The sequence below is a fragment of the Theropithecus gelada genome, chromosome X (genome assembly GCF_003255815.1).
Source record: "Theropithecus gelada isolate Dixy chromosome X, Tgel_1.0, whole genome shotgun sequence".
Lineage (NCBI taxonomy): Eukaryota > Metazoa > Chordata > Mammalia > Primates > Cercopithecidae > Theropithecus > Theropithecus gelada.
In genome coordinates, this window is record NC_037689.1 from 46,564,254 (window position 1) to 46,577,609 (window position 13,356).

Below are 13,356 nucleotides of genomic sequence, written 5' to 3' on the forward strand. Positions count from 1 at the left end.
AGTAAGGGGGAACAACTGAGATTTGAACCCAGGCCTGGGTGACTTAAAGCCAGTGTGTACTTTTCATTCTACCTGCTTGCTTCATGTATGAAGGTTTTTGCAATTTTTGTGTGAAGCACCTTCTTCTAAACCTGATACTGCTCAGTGCTTGAAATCTTATTTTTCTTAAAGCTTATAAATAAAATGGACATGTTGCCTCATCAGATAAGTTAGGAATCCGTACCTTTTTCATAATGTTCTCTAGAGGATTCTGCCACTACAGATCAAAGTTGGGGCCACTGCTCTTGCTTCTTTTCTTACTCATATCTTTAAGGTGGTAGAGTTGTTATTAGCACTTCATCTGAATACTTGCTTAGCTTTTTGCCCCCTTCAAGATTTTCTTTATATGACATCTTCTCAGTGAGGTATACCCCATTGCCCTATTTAAGATGCAGTCCCCTCATATTCCTTGTACCCCTCACCCTGCTCTGTTTTCCCATTTTCCATATACTTGTTACCTCCTAAAACTATATAATTTCTTGCTTATGATGTCTGTTTTTTATTATACATTTCAAATGAGGCCAGGAATCCTTTCTGTTTTGATCACTGCTGTATCCTGAGTGCCTAGAATAATGTCAGATACATAGTAAATGTTCAAAAATATTTGATTGATAAATGGAAGAATGAGAGTTTTATCATAATTTTGGGCCAGCATCAAAATATGTTAGAAAGAAATGTTCTCAGTGTCTGCTCTTTCATGAAATTTGCTTTTTGTTCCCATCTCGTAGGGCCGGAGTGGATTTGGTGAAAGAAATGCTACCTGTGGTCGAATGATCTGTGATGTGGAAATTTCAGCAAAGGAATTGATTCGTTGTAAAAGCTACCATCTGTCTGAACTTGTTCAGCAGATTCTAAAAACTGAAAGGGTTGTAATCCCAACGGAAGATATACGAAATATGTACAGGTACGATCCTAGATTCTTCAGAATTCATCTGTCTTGAAATTAACAACAGCAGGACGCTAGTACTATCCTTAGTCTGGAGGGACATGAGCCAGTGGTGCTGTAGAGGGGAAATTGTTTCCACTATTTTCATAATTTGAACTAGTTTACCTCTTGAATTATTGTAATTGATCAGTTTATCTCCATCTCCCTCACCTGTGTTAACACTATCTTGATGTTTCCTAACAGTAGTTTGGATTTAGATTTCTACTCTTAATTCATTTATTCAGGAATTAGGGTAGATATTTTAGAAATATAAAAACTGAGCAATCATTAAGTTAGAGGTATTGCTTGCTTATTTCTTCCTCCTACTCCTCTGACCATCTCTCATTCATTCCTGCTAATTCTTCCTGAGTTCTTCCTTGGACTTCTCTTTTCTGACTTTGCTCCCTCTCTAGGTGATCTCATTGAGTCTTAGGAATTTAAATACCATGTGGATGCCTATGCCTCCCACCTGTGTATCTTCAGGTTAGACCTCCCTAAATTCCAGACTCAGTGTATCTATTTTACCTATTTTACTTGATATCTAATGTGAACTCCCAGCTTGTTCAAAACTGAGCTCTGATCGATCCTAGGTTCTTCCTGTAGTCTTTCCTTACTAAATTAATAAATGTATTTTTCCATTATCACTGGAAACTTCCAGAGTCTTACTTAGCCCAAAATCTCTGAGGCATCTTTAATTCCTCTCTCTGATATCCCACACTAGATGCATCAGGGTATCCTGTCAGTTCTATATTCTAAATATATCTAAGTCTGACCACTTCTTTTCAACTCCATTGGACCCATCCTGTCTAAGCTGCTATCCTCTTTCCCCTGGATTACTGGGTTAATATGCCTATCTCCTACTTTTGCCCTTTCCCCCTTGTGGTTGATTCTCAATCCAGAACCAGAGTTATCCTGCTAAAATCAAGTCATATGTGATACTCTGCTCAGAATCTTCCAGTGACTCTGTTTCATTCAGAGTAAAAACTAAAGTCCTTATTTTTACTTACAAGGTCCTTTACAATGTGTCTCTATGTTGTTAACTCTGTCGTTATCTCCTACTGCTCTTTCCATCATTCTCTCTGATCTAGCCATATTGGCCTCTTTCCTAGCCCTGGAACTGTCAGATTTGCATGCAGCTCAGGCCTTTTAAGTGTGCTATCCTGTCTGCCTGGAATGCTCTTTCCATAAGTCTTGCTCCTTCACCTTTTCCAGATCTTTATTCTCAGTGAAATCTTCCACTATTTCCTAACAAAAATTTCAGTCTCTGCTTCTGATACTTAATATTCCCGTTGCTTAACTTTTAACATTATATAACATACTGTATACTTAATTTCTTTGTCTTTTTTATACTCTGTCTCCCCCATGAGGACATAAGCTCCAGGAGGAAAGGAAATTTTGTTTGTTTTGGTCACAGCCAATGCCTGGCACATAGTAAGCATGCAATATATACTCACTGGATGGAATGAATGAAAGGATTTAGATAGTTTTCAGGCTTGTAATTATTGTATTACTTCAGTTTTTCCTTACGGGATTTTGTGTGTGTGTGTGTGTGTGTGTGTGTTTTGGAGAAAAGCATTGGGATCAATGGTATGAATGAATTCCTGGTTACATACTGACCTTATTTTAAATTGTTTCTGAAGCCAAGGTGCTGTTGCTCTGAATTTACTTATACCCAAAATTCCTTGTAATATTTTGCAAAGTTCTGATTATAGGCATTGTTTCTTTTAATTACTTGATTCTGTTTCATTCTTACTTTTCTGTACAGTGAATCTTCTCAACTGTTATACCTGTTGGAACACACCTGGAAAGATGCCAAGTTCATTTTGCAGATCATGTGTGAGCTAAATGTTCTTCCATTAGCATTGCAGATCACTAACATCGCTGGGAACATTATGGTAAATTTAACTTAGAAAGGGGGAAAAAGCATTTCCTGTTGGATTCAGTATTTGCTTGGGGTAGTTGTTATATGATAATGAGTCTAGATGCATGCTTATAAAATGAGTAACTTAGATTCCGAAAGCTGGATTTCTTTTGTAAAAGGAAGAACTGGTTGGGAGAAGGGGAGGAATGCCAGGTGCAGCGTGTTGAAATTTGGGCGAACATACGGATCATCTTTCTAACATCTGGATGTGTCTGTTTAGTGGAATGGTCCATTTGGGAGTAAATAAATAGCCAAGTTGTCAATATTTTAAGCTGTCTTTGTCTCCTTTAACTATAATGCTTAAAGAAAACGTTAGGAATAATTTAGTACCTTTTTTAAAAAACAGCCCGTTATTAGGAATAGTTTTAAAGGAGGTGCTGTGACTAAACTTACTGACTCAAAGTTGCTTTTGTTAGTTGTGGTTTTGAGCTCAAATTTAAAAAATAAATTCCATTTAATAGTCCAGGACGCTGATGGGTGGACGATCCGAGCGTAACGAGTTCTTGTTGCTTCATGCATTTTACGAAAACAACTATATTGTGCCTGACAAGCAGATTTTCAGAAAGCCTCAGCAAAAACTGGTGGGTCCAAAACTGTGTAGTATTTTGTTTTCTCTTACCCCCTCCCTTTTTAATACCTATTTACCCCCCCCCTTTTTTTAATACTTAGATAGCCTTTTTTTCTGTGATAACATCTGCTTTCAAAATAGCTAATCCCTTGTGTACTGTAGAAACCGTGTCAAGTTTATTCCCTTGTTTTTGTGTGGTCATTTCCTTTTCCACTTTGTAAAAGGAAAATGCACTTTGTGCAGGCAGAATTATTTGTGAAATATGAAATTCTTTGAGGGAAGCATTAGACCTCTCTGATGGGTGACCATACACGGAATGTGTTCTGGCACCTTAGCCCTATCCAAAGATAAATGCCAGTTAAACTTTTTATTTTCTTAAACCCTATGAGCCTTTATTTTTGTGTTGCATTTTTCTGTACTAGTATGACCAAGGTCACCCACAGTCAGGTTTCTGAAGTAGCCTCCTTCACTTTGGAACTAAAACTTAGTTTAGCTACTGTTTTATTAGCACTGATATTAATTAATTCAGAAATGGGAATTGAATGTTAAAATTTGATTCAGGTTCTCATATTTGCTTGTTTTTTAGTGTACATTATCAAAATTGGTATAGGGAATATTCATTTAGAGGACTTTAACTTCTGCTGAGTTATTGAATGTTGGCCAGTAATAAACTACTTAGGAATGGATTTTCAGTATATGGATGTACTTATTTTATGGTGTCCATATTAATAATAGGGATAATGATAATGTCTACATGAAGCATTTTATGTTTTTACATCATGAATATTAGAGTAGTGATTTTAAGAGGGCTGTTTTATAATCTCAAATTTTGTATAATATGAAAAGTATTTTTCGATATTCATTGATTTAAAAATATGAAATTCTGTAAATTCAGAAACATAAAGATAAAATTTTTGTATTTGTTAACTCAGGATGTAGTATTTGTTTAAGAAATTACTATGCTTGGAATTCATTTGGATTCATGAACATATTACAATAACTGTCTTTCCCAACAGTTAGGACCAGTAACTGAAATGTTTGTTAGAACTAAGTCCTGCAATTGGAAAAGAGAGAATCATCAAAATTTTAAATTAGTTGATTAGTGGTGAAGCTATCTTTCCATTTGATATTAGGGAGATGAAGATGAAGAAATTGATGGAGATACCAATAAATATAAGAAAGGACGTAAGAAAGCAGCTTATGCTGGAGGCTTGGTTTTGGACCCCAAAGTTGGTAAGGCTGGGCAGTGAATTGGTTTTCTCCCAATATTAAGGAGTTTCTTAATGTGGATCTAGGCTTGAGAAACTAGAAGACCTGAATTGTATCTTACAGGTCAGCAAATAGGTCTCATGACTTTTATCTTTCATTCATGTGAAAATCTTGGTTGCCAGTCACCTGACATAGACTTAATGTGAATTTTGTTATGCTGTGTTCCAATGAAATATTTATAGACATTGAGATTTAAATTTCATATAGTTTTCATAGGTCATGAAATATTGTTTTTGATTTTTTTCCAGCCATTTAAAAATGTAAAAACCATACTTAAGCTCATGGATGGTACAAAAATAAGCAGTAGGTTGGATTTGGTCTGTAAGCGTAGTTTGTCCAATAGATAGGTAGCTGTCCAGTACATAGATAGCTGTTTGTCCTGACCAGTTCAGTTGACAGCAAAGTTAAAGAATACAGACAATAACCACCAAATTTAACTTTAACGGAATACCTTTTCCCTATTGTCATGAATGGCAAAGATGTTTTGTGGTACACAGAGCTAGAAATAATCTTTAAAAAAATAAAAATAAAAAACTTTTTTTTTTTTTTTTGGAGACAGAGTTTTACTCTGTTGCCGAGGCTGGAGTGCAGTGGTGTGATCTCTACTCACTTCAGCCTTCACCTCTTGGGTTCAAGTGATCCTCCTGCCTCAGCGTCCTAAGTCGCTGGGACTACAGGTGTGTGCCACCATACCCAGCTAATTTTTTGTATTAAAAAAAAACCATTTCAACCATTCCCAAGTGTACAGTTCAGTAGTAGTGTTAAGAATATTCACATTGTTGTGAAGGAATTAATGTGAATTTTATCCAGTAAGTTAATTCTGAATAGGAGACATTTTTGACAAAAGTGATTTTATTATTAGTTGTAATGAAATGGAGCACTAGTACTTGGTGTTATGTAGGTCTGGGTTTGAATTCAGTGTGATCTTGGACTGCCTGTTTAACCTCTGTAAGCTTCAGTTTCTTCTGTAAAATAGAGATAAGAGTAATATCTACCACACAGGGATTTAAGGATAAATTAGTATGATACTGGACACAGAATAAACTATCTTATGTGTTTGCAATTATTACTGTCTTAATAGTGGACATTTATTTTTATTCAGTTTCTTCTCAAGGTGAAGATAACTCTTTGTAAATGTCCTACAGAAATATAGTAGCTTTCTGTTCATCCTTTGCAAGTAAAAAGGGTGGGTCGTTCCACTACTGACATTTATATATATGTGTCTCTTGTTTGATTTTAGCTCAGTTTTTGTACAGGTAAGTGTGCTGTCCATTTTATATTTTGAAGCTGTTGTAAAAGAATAAATTACTCGGCCAGGCATGGTGGCTCACACCTGTAATCCCAGCACTTTGGGAGGCTGAGTCAGGCAGATCACGAGGTCAGGAGATCGAGACCATCCTGGCCAACATGGTGAAACCCCATGTCTACTAAAATACAAAAAATTAGCCGGGCATGGTAGTGCACGCCTGTAGTCCCAGCTATTCGGGAGGCTGAGACAGGGGAATCGCTTGAACCCGGGAGGCGGAGGTTGCAGTGAGCCGAGATTGCGCCACGGCACTCCATCCTGGAGACAGAGTGAGACTCCGTCTCAAATAAATAGATAAATAAATAAACAAACAAACCACTCACTTGGTTTTATTTGGGGTGAGAGTGGGAGAGTAGGTAGGGGAATTCTTCAAAGAATTCTTGCTTTGAAGGAGAGTTGAACTTTTTTTTTTTTAAATGGATGTGACACCTCTCAGATACCTGATTGGGAAGGTATTTGCTCATGATAATGGTGTGCTTTGGGGGCAGCTGGGGAAGGACTCGTTGTAGCTGGTTCTAAAGAGAGACAGGATCTTTTTCTCCCTCTTTTGTGTTCTGGCTTTTCACTAATCTGCATTATTTTATAGAACAATAGTTGATTCTTTTTTTCCCTTTTTGTCTGTCCCACAGCTCTGGATAGTGTATGTGGATAGTATGTAGTTTCTAATATACTTATAGTGCTTTTAATAATGATGTTTTGACAATTCTGCTTTTCTTTAGACTTTTTATGACGTGGCTTTTTAATTTCAGGTTTTTATGATAAGTTCATTTTGCTTCTGGACTTCAACAGTCTATATCCTTCCATCATTCAGGAATTTAACATTTGTTTTACAACAGTACAAAGAGTTGCTTCAGAGGCACAGAAAGTTACAGAGGTTTGTATTTAACCTGGAACTCTTGAAATCGAGTTTAAAAGAATTGCTTAAAGAAGAAAGATCTGTGTCTTTTTAAAATAGTTTTATTGTGGTATTATTCATATACCAGATAATTCACCTGTTAAAAGTGTGTAGTTCAGTGGCTTTTAGTGTATTCCCAGAGTTTGCAGCCATCATCACAACCAGTTTTAGGATATTTTCATTATTCCCCAAATAAACCTTTTAGCTGTCACCTCCCTCAATCCCCTGTCCCTTCCATCTCTAGGCAACTACTAATCTTTTTGCTTGTATAGATTTGTGTATTCTGGACATCTCATAAATAGAATCATACAATATATGGCCTTTCGGTATCTGGCTTGTTTCACTTATAATGTTTTCAAGGTTCATCCATTTTGTAGAATGTACTAGTACTTTATTCGTTTGTGTTGCTGAATAATATTCCATTTTATATGCATGTGTGGTGTATGTGTAGGTGTATATACATATACAACATTTTGTTCTTTTCTGTAATTTTTTTAAATACATGGCAGAAGATATCTGGTTGCCCTCTAGCTCCTGAATTTATATGTCCTTTAGTTCTCACCACAAGCTTAGGACCTGTTTTTCAATCTCAATTTCATATTCCCAGAAGAGAGAATCCGATAGGTTTGCCTAGGTTGGTGAGCGCCCCAGGTCCCCGTTACCTGTGACCACAAGAGTAGGTTCACAGGGTACAAATCTGGCTGCTAAGGGTGGGCCTTTCAATGGGACTAGTGGATACTTTTACAGAAAAGATACTGGGTAGACATCCCCAAAAGGTATGACTGCATTCAATTAATATTTGAGCTCTGCTCTGCTACTGTGCCAGCATGGTGATAATTAATATTATTTAGCCTCTGCCCACCACCATTTTGCTTATTGGAGCTTTCCAGCTTGGATTCTGGATATATAATAGAATCATTTTGAGGCCGGGCGTGGTGGCTCACGCCTGTAATCCCAGCACTGTGGGAGGCCGAGGCGGGTGGATCACGAGGTCAGGAGATCGAGACCATCCTGGCTAACACAGTGAAACCCTGTCTCTACTAAAAATACAAAAAATTAGCCGGGCGTGGTGGTGGGCGCCTGTAGTCCCAGCTACTCAGGAGGCTGAGGCAGGAGAATGGCATGAGCCCAGGAAGCGGAGCTTGCAGTGAGCCCAGATCGCGCCACTGCACTCCAGCGTGGGCAACAGAGCGAGACTCCGTCTCAAAAAAAAAAAAAAAAAATAGAATCATTTTGGAGTTGGAAGGGACCTCAGAGGTCATCTAAGAAATACTATACATGTAGCAATTTATAGATCTGAATCATTTTCATGCATGGTACCTCAGGACAGTTAGGGTCACACAGGTAGTAGTTGTAGAGCTAGGAGTAGATTGTAAATTTCCTGACTCTACATCCTTTCAGTTTACTTTTTATCTGACTTTCATAGAAACTGTAAATAAATTGGAATGTGTACCAGGATCTCTTTAATAGATTTACTATCATCATCTTATATTGGAAAACAATAGGTCCCTATTACTATTGTAAGAGTGTTCACTTGAAGATATTGATCTCTATAAAATCAGATGCTTTGTAAAGGCTAGGTTATCAAATGGCATTGACTTGATGTACTTTAAACCAAGAGGTTTATTTTTATTTCTGAACCTTTGAAAGGGCAAATGTGCCTGGCTTTTTTCTTTGTAGCTGTTAATAGAATTAATGGAGGCTTGAGAAAAATGGTCTAATGCTTCCCCTGCTTTTTCCTCCTGTAAATTTTAATATAAGAAGACTGCTGGTTGCTTTTCTGAAATGTTGCTATTCTTCTGTCGATTGCATAGCAATTTGTAGGTAAAAGGTACTACATAAATGTTAAGGGATATATATGTATTAGTTTTTAGAAATGTCATGGCCTATTTAAATGTGCTCCAAACTTTTTTTTTTTTTTTTTTTTGAGACGGAGTTTCACTCTTGTTGCCCAGGCTGGAGTGCAATGTTGTGATTTTGGCTCACTGCAACCTCCGCCTCCCAGGTTCAAGCAATTCTCTTGCCTCAGCCTCCCGAGTAGCTGGGATTACAGGCATACGCCACCACGCCTAACTAATTTTGTATTTTTAGTAGAGATGGGGTTTCTCCATGTTGGTCAGGCTGGTCTTGAACTCCCAACCTCAGGTGATCCACCCGCCTCGGCCTCCCAAAGTGCTGAGATTATAGATGTCAGCCACTGCTCCTGGCTGCTCCGAACTCTTAAATTTGCTGATTTATTAGCTTTTTATTTTTAGTCTAGAGCGTTTACAATAATTGCTATGATTCTCCATAGTTTTCAAATTCTGTAGCATTTTGTTTGGTAGTAAAAATGATTTAAAATAGTAGTTTAGTTGCTGGTTGTTTGTTTTTTTAATCCTGGAGGTGTTAGTGTTTGTATTTTAAAAACAATTTCACCAAACATATTGTTCTCCAGTCTTGTGGAAGAGAGATAGCATGTGTAAAAATGTATCCCTTTAAATGAAATCTAAATTTGTGTCTAACTACAGGGGTGGGAGATAGTGGGAATGGCAGCCTAATATAATTGGGAAAGAAGAGGGCAATGGTGACCTGTTCTACAACTCTCTCAGCTCTTTCTTATACTACTCATGCATTGTTGACCTTATATAAGATAATAACTTTTCAAGATGTGATCATGGGGGAAAGCTCCTATAAAATATTACTGTAGAAATTTATTTCACAAAAGTTTGATTTGTGTGAAATTTGTTGTGTTTATCAGGATGGAGAACAAGAACAAATCCCTGAATTGCCAGATCCAAGCTTAGAAATGGGCATTTTGCCCAGAGAGATCCGGAAACTGGTCGAACGGAGAAAACAAGTCAAACAGCTAATGAAACAGCAAGACTTAAATCCAGACCTTATTCTTCAGGTATATCTTTTCACTAAGAAACATTTGAGTGACAGTCTCAGCTTTTACAGTTTGATTATTTATGAGTAAACAGGATGCTGTGCAAATGCAGGTACTTATTTTAAGTTTGTGGGTAGGTGACCATTTAAAAATACTAGAGTGCCTCAGAATGGAAGCCACCTTTGTTTACAAAGGTTGTATCTGAGCAAGATACCTCTAGCTCCTGGGAGCTTTGGAGTCTGTGTTTACTTGCTGCTTCTAGGAGGTTAGGGAATCATGGATCCAGGAGAATGGGTTGAGTATGTTAATTCTTTTTTATTCAGGGATATTGAGGGTTTCCCTTTTTATTGGAGATCTAGAAAGACATCTAATGTAATGCTTAAGCATCTGTAAATGTTGTTGTTTTGTCTTTTGTTCTGTGTGGCCTGCAGTATGACATTCGACAGAAGGCTTTGAAGCTCACAGCGAACAGTATGTATGGTTGCCTGGGATTTTCCTATAGCAGATTTTACGCCAAACCACTGGCTGCCTTGGTGACATACAAAGGAAGGGAGGTAAATGGCATAATAATATTCACATCTCTAGATATGAGAGTATTTTTAACTATACATGTTATAGTGTGGGAGAGTCAAGTTTATTACCTAGTTATACAGCATCAAATACAGTACCCCTGTCTTTGGATGACAGGTTTGAGACAAATAGGCGTTTAAATAAGGATTCATTAATTCGTGTGTGTGTGTGTGTGTGTGTGTGTGTGTGTGTGTGTGTGTGTATTATTGAACATCTACTACATGCCAGGCATTGTTCTAGGTTCTCAGGATAGAACGTCAAGCAAGACATAAAAGATCCCTGTAATGAGGCTTACCTTCTACCCAGAATGGGAGGGGTTTGGGGGTGGGGACGACATGGGTTGGGAATGTGGGGTGGAGAGAGGGTGGTTTGGGAAAACAGACTGTAAATAAGTAAATAAACATGTATAAGAAATAACTGAGAAAATATGATAGAAGTAAATGCTCTGTGGATAAAACAGGGTGGTGGGCTAGAGAATGTTTAGATGGCTAGTTTAGATTGGTCAGGGAAGGCTTTTTTGAGGAGGTGACATGAATGAGACCTAAATGACGTAAGAAAGCTTTTTTTTTTTTTTTTTTTTTGCTGATGGATTAGCTTGGAGTGTGAGTGAAAGGTAGAAATCAGGAAGATAGCTAGTAGAGCCTTTTACTAAGATGGAAGAAACTGGGAAAGAAGGATTAAGAGTTCTGTCGTGGATGTGTTGCCTTTGGCATGAGTAGTAGATCTCCAGGCATAATAAGGAGGCCATTGGATGTATAAATCCAGAATTCCAGGAATATGTCAAGACAGGATTTATGGATTGAGAGTTACTGGCTTTAATAAGATGGTCCAGATACCAAATAGAATTTAGGTACCGTCACTTTATGAACACTGTAAGCTTCAACTGTTTTAGCCTTATGTGCGTGGGTTTTTCTTAATTTGTAAAAGAATAGTTATGCTGAATATTAAATTCCATTTAACTACCTGTCTATGGGTTTAAGACTATTTAGTCTTAAAGGAGGTAGGTAGTGGTCATGGGAAAAATGCTTATAATGGGGCGTCTGGACTCTGAATGCTCTAGAGCAGGGGTCGGCAAATGATGGCCATTGGGCCAGATGCAGTCTGCCATCTATTTTTGTAAATAATATTCTATTGGAACAGAGCTAAGCTCATTTATTTATGTATCATCTGTGGCTGCTTTTGTGTTATGAGAGCAGAGCCGAGTAGAAAAGATGGAGGCTCATATGGCCCGCAAAGCCTGATATATTTACTCTCTGGCCTTTTTTAGAAAAAAAGTTTGCTGACCCCTGCTTTAGAGTTTAGACCAGCTCTGTCCAGTAGAACTTTATGATGATGAAAATGTTCTCCATCTGCACAATCCGGTGCTGTAGTCTCTAGCCACAAGTGGCCAGTGAGCACTTGGTATCTGGCTAGTGCCAACTGGCTGAGGAACTGGATTTTTAGATTGCTTTAATTATAATTAAAATGAATTTAAACTTAAATAGACAAATGTAGCTAGTGGCTACTGTGTTGGACAGTGCAGATCTAACTGGTATGTGAAATAAACGTCAGGATGTTCAGAATCACTCTTCTGTTGGCAACCCTATCTCAAAGATTTGGCTCAGGGCACAGTGAGGAAGAGCAAAACATGTATTGAACACCAGTGATGTGATAGAAGCTTTCTTATGCATTATTTCACTGAAATTACACAATAATCCTTTGAAATAGATAATAATGTTCTCATTTTTTAGATGAGGAAATTAAAACTCAAAGAGATAAAGTATAACAAGTGGCTATTTTGAATGTAAATCCTTTTAGTACAGTAGGGTTGTCTCTTCCATCTCAAGATGTCTTTTATGACTGTGGTTCCGCTTTATATTCTACCTCTTATTACAGGAAGATCATTATTTTTGGTACCCATCTCAAGACACAGGCCTTTTTTATGTGAGAAAGATATAGATGTTTTAGGGGCTAGCTGAAATGAGGGAAGGGAAGGATGTTTTCAGTTTCTTAAGCTAAGTTTACTTTAAAATTATTTAAATTTTGTTTCTTTACATGTATCCAGTGGCTTCTGATGGAATACCATCTTATTTTTGTATTAGGAAATGCACTCACTATGCCCCAACTGGGTGATAATACATGGGTTGACTATTGAGATTGGATCAAGGTTACTCTTAAGTTTCTCACGAGAGGCAATAGTTGACAATTTACTCCCTTGGAGAGTGCCTCTTGCTGTTGGGAAATCCCTGTTGTTACATTTTCTGCATTGGCTCAGAAATCCACAAGCTTGAAAGGGCACTGTAGATAATGATAAGCCCCAAATTTGTCCAATGATCTCCCCCACTCTCCTAATCCATTGTATTTTGAGGGCAATGGTTTTCTTTAGCTGGATTTTTAATAGGGAGTTTAAACACAATTTTTATTTTTCTGTTAAATAAAATATAATAATAACAAATCTTTAATAAATGAACTATAAAAAAACCCTGTTCTCTACACTAAAAAAACAAAGAATTTCAGACAAATCTAGAACTAGTTGTATGTGATTTAAATTCTTGGTTTCTGCTTTCCTCTTTTCTCTTTACCCTTTGCTTTTTCCCTCAAATAAGGATAAATAAAGCTCTGGAAAGTAGGCCTTTAAAGTAATATGAAGCTACTGAGAAATAATAATTACGCAGTTTCTCCCAGGAAATCTTATTCTAGAAGAAGATCCAAAGTCACTTACAAATATTATTTCCTAACATAAAAATGATTGTTAAAGTATTGGAGATAATTATTAGCACTGGTGGATGAAAGTAGTCTATGTGATCATCTTTCTTTGATTTCTTTTAATTGTTAAAGAGGTAGCAGGAGTGAGGTGAAAATGAGAGCCAGTGTGCTGAGATTTTGGAATACCTTTGTAACTTATTAAACTAGTATTTTTTGTGACAGGATAGAGTGGGCAGAATAATACAGTAAGCTGCAGATCTTAAAAGTTCATTGCTTTTAAAGTCCTTGTGGGATAAATTAGATTAAGGTTCA

The 13,356-nt window shown here is 37.2% G+C and overlaps 1 protein-coding gene and 1 non-coding gene across 3 annotated transcripts in view; both read left to right on the forward strand.

The window, feature by feature from the left end:
• POLA1 (DNA polymerase alpha 1, catalytic subunit) overlaps positions 1-13,356 on the forward strand; it is a 308,750-nt gene that overhangs the window by 44,048 nt on the left and 251,346 nt on the right. For both annotated transcript variants that reach the window (XM_025373524.1, XM_025373525.1), the window contains exons 20-26: positions 768-943; positions 2,730-2,859; positions 3,347-3,466; positions 4,587-4,686; positions 6,778-6,902; positions 9,661-9,810; positions 10,221-10,343. In XM_025373524.1, coding sequence (XP_025229309.1) covers positions 768-943; positions 2,730-2,859; positions 3,347-3,466; positions 4,587-4,686; positions 6,778-6,902; positions 9,661-9,810; positions 10,221-10,343 — 924 coding nt within the window. The remainder of the gene's footprint in view (positions 1-767; positions 944-2,729; positions 2,860-3,346; positions 3,467-4,586; positions 4,687-6,777; positions 6,903-9,660; positions 9,811-10,220; positions 10,344-13,356) is intronic.
• Positions 5,804-5,933, forward strand: LOC112616736. The gene has a single exon (XR_003117762.1).